At 51.1% G+C, this 5101-nt stretch overlaps 1 protein-coding gene across 1 annotated transcript; it reads left to right on the top strand.

The window, feature by feature from the left end:
* Positions 1–644: 644 nt before the first annotated feature.
* On the top strand, positions 645–4343 carry LOC308514976 (type III endosome membrane protein TEMP). Its single transcript, XM_081085325.1, has 3 exons — positions 645–711; positions 3302–3414; positions 3559–4343. Exons 2-3 carry the CDS (start codon positions 3396–3398, stop codon positions 3879–3881), a joined length of 342 nt encoding a protein of 113 aa, XP_080941451.1. The 5' UTR covers positions 645–711; positions 3302–3395; the 3' UTR covers positions 3882–4343.
* Positions 4344–5101: the final 758 nt, after the last annotated feature.

The following is a 5101-nucleotide window of genomic DNA, read 5'->3' as shown; positions in this document are numbered from 1 at the left end:
TGGGGTCACAGGATCCTTGAGATCCAGATGAAGGCTGGACACACATACAAACCATAACCACCACCCCCTCCCCCCCAAGATACATATACCATCCCCAAAAGACCTTTGAACTCCCACTCCCCATTGACCTTCACATCCGCTCTACACACACACACACACACACACACACACACACACACTAGCAGGCAATTTTGAGTGTGTCCTTGGCCTCTCTGGCTTTGCCTGGGAAGAATGCCCAACACCCGCCCCCCCACCCCCCCCCCCCCGCCCTACCCCCCATCCTCCCTGCCTCCCGGTTCCGGCCCACCGCCTTCACAGGTCTGCAAAGCTCCCTCTTCAACTCCGGACTTTGTACCTGTCACTGTAAGTCATTGCTCATCTGGGCCGCCAGCCTGAGCAGCAGCCTGCTGAAGTGCCCGCCCCTTCTAGGGCCTAGGACCACCCCTTCCTCTCAGGATCCCAACTGCACCAGCCCAGCCCCCTCTCCCCAGTAGTGGGGGTGGGGGTGAGGCCTGTGCCGTAAGGTTCTCCGCGAAAGCTTGGGAAGACTAGTTAGTCCTCCCGGTTGTGGGCGTTGCCTGCTGCCCAGCCCTCCGCCCTCACCGGCAGCTTCAGCCCCACCAGGGGCGTCCCCAGGTGAGTCAAGCCCCGCCCACTGTCCGCCGGCCCCAGCCGGAAGCTTCCTCCACGGACTGTGCACAGTTCCTACAGGTGGGTAGCAGAGGGGAAGAATTGGGGGGCTGGGAGGAGGAACCCACAGATCCCTGAGGGCTCCTGGGAGCAGGAAAGGAGCTACAGATCAGGGTGGGTGTGTGTGTGTGAAGATCAGAGGAGGTGTGTGTATGTTAGTGGAAGAAATGTGACTTGAGGGGGTGGGGTGACTGCCTGTGGGTGTGGGGAAATGTCCTTGGGAAGAAACCACAGGGACAGGGCAGAAGGAAAGGAACAGGAGTAAAAGAAAGGTCAAATTGAATTCAATTCATTTCCATTTAACGGAATCTTGTGTTTTGAGGACCCAGTGCACAGTGTGGGGCCCACAGTAGGCACCCGCGGAATGTTACTCATTTACCCGTCCTTTCTAATTTCTCCTGTCCCACCCCTCACCCCCACTCCCATGTTCACTCTCAGCTCTGTCCCTCACTCAGCTCACAAACGGGCACTGAGCAGCCAAGTGCCAAGCTCTCTGGCAGTCCCAGGGCCCAGGTTAATCATCCCAGTCTTTGCCCTCAGGGAGCTGCCCATCTAGTAACTGGCCAGTTCTGACTGGTAGTTTATGGTTTAGGCCAGTGACAGGGGTCATACAGAGGGGCCTGGGACAGCCGCACCAACTGGCGTGGCCTGATTTAGCGTTCGAGATGGTGGACTCAAAAAAACTGAGAAGGGAGGGGGTGGCTGAGGTGGGAGGTGTCTGTGTGGGGAGAGGGAACTGTGGGAAGAGGAAGAAGAGTTTGGCCTGAAGGCCTTGTGCTGGATTGTGTGGCTGAGGAATTTGCATGCAGCACTGGGTGTGGTGAGCTCTTGGATTTTTAAACAGGGGCGTGAGGGGGTCAGATGTGGGCTTTAGGCCCTTTGCTCTGGGGATTGGACTAGAGATGGGGCGAAACCAGTTGGGAGGTTATTGTTAGAGTAAAGGTACAAGATGAAGGCAGCTTGGACTGGAGAAGTGGCAGTGGGGTGCAAAGGAAGGGAATAGTCATTCCAGAGATATTTAGAAGAACTGATGGACTTGGTGACAAGTTGGTGGTGAGGAGGGAAGGTCTCATTAAAGTACTGGTGTAAAAGACTATGGGGGAGTACTCCCCTAAACTAGGTGCTTATCTCCTAGGTACTTTCTTAGGTTGGATACTCCTCCCCAGGAGTATCTGATTTGGGTACTCCACCTGCAGATAATCTCTAGCCCTAGCTGGTCCTCCAACGGGTACTTCCCTAACCTAGGTGTTCTTCCTCTAGATCAGTGGTTCTCAACCTTCCTAATGCTGCGACCCTTTAATACAGTTCCTCATGCTGTGGTGACCCCCAACCATAAAATTATTTTCGTTGCTACTTCATAACTGTAATTTTTCTGTTTTATGAATCGTAATGTAAATATCTGATATGCAGGATGTATTTTCATTGTTACAAATTGAACATAATGAAAGCATAGTGATTAGTCACAAAAACAATATGTAATTATATATATGTTTTCTGATGGTCTTAGGCGACCCCTGTGAAAGGGTCGTTCGACCCCCAAAGGGGTTTCGACCCACAGGTTGAGAATCGCTGCTGTAGATACTCCCTAGATTCAGGTGTTGTCCCCCCCCCCCACCCCCTTCTGATTCAGGTGCTCCTCCAGGCATCTCTGAGTCTAGTCCAGTGGTTCTCAACCTTGGCTGCACATTAGAATCACCTGGGAATCTTTTTAAAATCCTGATTTCTGGGCCTCATCCTCCGGAAATTCTGTTTCTTTGTTACTCATCCGGAGGATGAGGCCCAGAAATCAGGATTTTAAAAAGATTCCCAGGTGATTCTAATGTGCAGCCAAGGTTGAGAACCACTGGTCTCTAGATGTTCTTCTCCAAATACTCCCTTAATTCAGGTGCTCCTTCTCTAGATCCTCTCCAGCCCTAGCGGTTCTCATCCAGATGATTTCCTGATTCAGGTGGTCTATATTTGGCTACTTCCTGATTACCGCCTCCCTCTGAGGGCTCAGGTGAATAGACAGATGTGCCTCAAGGGCTGAGGGTAAAGGTGGGTTAAGAGGGGCTCCTGACTCAGGAGCAGAGGGGCCAAGTCTGCCCTGGCTATGCTGAGACCCCCTGCTCTGGGTGAGGATTGGCACTGTCTTCCACGTGTGGTTTCTACTTTGGCTTGTTAACTCCAAGCAATTGCTGTTGTCCAACCTCTGGGAGCCAGGACTGCCTCTGCCCCCACCTCCCATCCTCAGCTTACCATGCAATATAGCAAACTGGGCCCTGGGCTGGAACTTTGGCTGAATTAGTTGACCCTTCTGGGCCTCAGAGTCCTCATCTATAAAGAGAATAATGTTTACACCGACATTACAGATTGCTGTGAGCATGGTACCTGGATCATACAGTGTGCTCAGTGTAAGTTCCAGCATTGATTTATGTTTCCAGAGCTGGACCCTGCAATATTTCCTTCCAAAGCGCCAATTTCTCAGCTTGTTTCTCTCCTGTGAACAACTGTTTATGGTTAGTTGTCCAGTCCCCAGCGTTTGTGTAGCACCCTAACACGACTGTGAATATGGCCTGCTACGTGTGCGCTGTGGCCACCCCTGACAGCCACACATGTGTGTATGTTTCAGGATCTGTGCCCCAGGGCTGCCTATCACCTGGGATCTGCTTGGAGCCAGGGCTCTTCTGGCCAAGCCAAGGCTCACGGTGTCTTCCAGCTACTCCATGAGTGACACAAACCAAAGTGAGTAGCAGTGAGGGAAGCTGAAGAGGGGGGTGGTTTCCCCTTAGATCCTGGGGTTGGGGGAAAGGCCCTGCCCCCACTCCTCTCGGTTTCCCCAGGGAGCCCATCTGGAGCCCATTCATAATGCTGTTCCTTTCTCTGCAGCCATTGTGGGACCGTCGGAGCTCCCCACGGTATCAGCCATGACCCCTGGGCCAGGCTCTGGGGCCCGGGCATGGCCTGTGCTGGTGGGGGTTGTGCTGGGAGCTGTGGTCCTCTCTCTCCTCATTGCACTTGCTGCCAAATGCCACCTCTGCCGCAAATACCGCCTCAGCTATCAGCATCGCCCACTGCCCGGGACAAGGAAGGGAATCTGTCCGGAGGCCGGTGAAGATGAGGATGATGATGGTTTCATTGAGGACAATTACATTCAGCCTGGGGCCAGCGAGCTGGGGACAGTAGGTAGCAGGCACCATTTCTCCCTCTGAGCCACAACCTTTGCACACCCTTTGCCTGACAGCTTAAGAATTGTAAATACTACAATGAACTCAGGGATGGAGGTGGCTAGGATTTAAGGGCTGACCAGGGATTGAGCAATTTTCCCATCCCTGACACTAGCCACCAAAGTGACAATGCCCCTCTCTTGCTCAATAACTCTCAATGGCTCCCTGCTATTCTCAGGATAAAGCCTACCAAGGACCTGACTATGGAAATGAGGCCTCTGTCAGCCTCTTGGTTTGCATTCTCCCTACTTAACTAGTTATTATTATATACCAGTTGGTAACATTTTAGCAGATGAAAACCAGTGTGCCAAGTTTCTTATTGAAATTTTTTCCTATCAATACAGTGGTTAATCTAAATAGTTATAATATATTCTGTTTTTCACAGGTACTACTAAATCTATTTTTATTTCAAATAAAAATTAAAAGTTGCTCATTTTTATTTTCCTGAACTGGAACTTGTGCATAAAAGTGTTCTTTGTCACGGAGCTGGAAGATGCTGCTTGGACACGCCCAGCCTCCAGTGAGCCCCTCCCTCTCAAAACCCTGTGAGCTTCTCTCCCATCACCCTTGCCACATTTTACCTTAATCTTCATTGCAGTTTGTACTTATTTTTTACTGTGCCTGTCCTCACAGCTAGACTGTGAGCTCCCTGAGGCCACAGGCTATGTCTCATTTGTGTCCTCAGAGTCTTGCACAAGGCAGATGCTAAATAAATACTTGTAAAATTTATTGAATTACTGTGGGCTCAGGAGTAAGTAGGTGAAGGATAAGGGAGTGCAGTTGATTGTGAAAAACTTGATTAAGAACTTGACAGGAAAAGATTAGGGTCACAGCTGCTGGTGGAATGTTGGGGCAAAGGAGACAGTTAAGCTTCCTTGGTTCTTTGCTTCTTTTGCAAGCAATGGAAAGGAATCCTGGCTTTTGCATAGAATTAAAGGGACAGCTGACTCAGGAGGACAGGAAGCAGGTGGTCCCAGCAGCCTGAGGTCAGGCGTGGTACCGCTAGTGCTTTGTCATTTATGGGCATTGATGAGACTCCAAGCCTGGGACTCCTACACTCTCAGTTCTGAGTCTCAAGAACTCAGGTGAGAGAATCTGATTGGCCCAGGTTGGGTCCAGTGTCCACCAGAGCTGTGACCAGTGAGAGCAGGCTCCTGTAGCACATATGTGATTTGGGGAGCCCACCTGTTTGTTCCAGGTCATTC

Source organism: Myotis nattereri (assembly GCF_964212035.1).
Source record: "Myotis nattereri genome assembly, chromosome: 3".
NCBI classification, from domain to species: Eukaryota; Metazoa; Chordata; class Mammalia; order Chiroptera; family Vespertilionidae; genus Myotis; species Myotis nattereri.
Note: the sequence above shows the minus strand (reverse complement) of the source record. Positions and strands in the feature narration are given on the sequence as shown.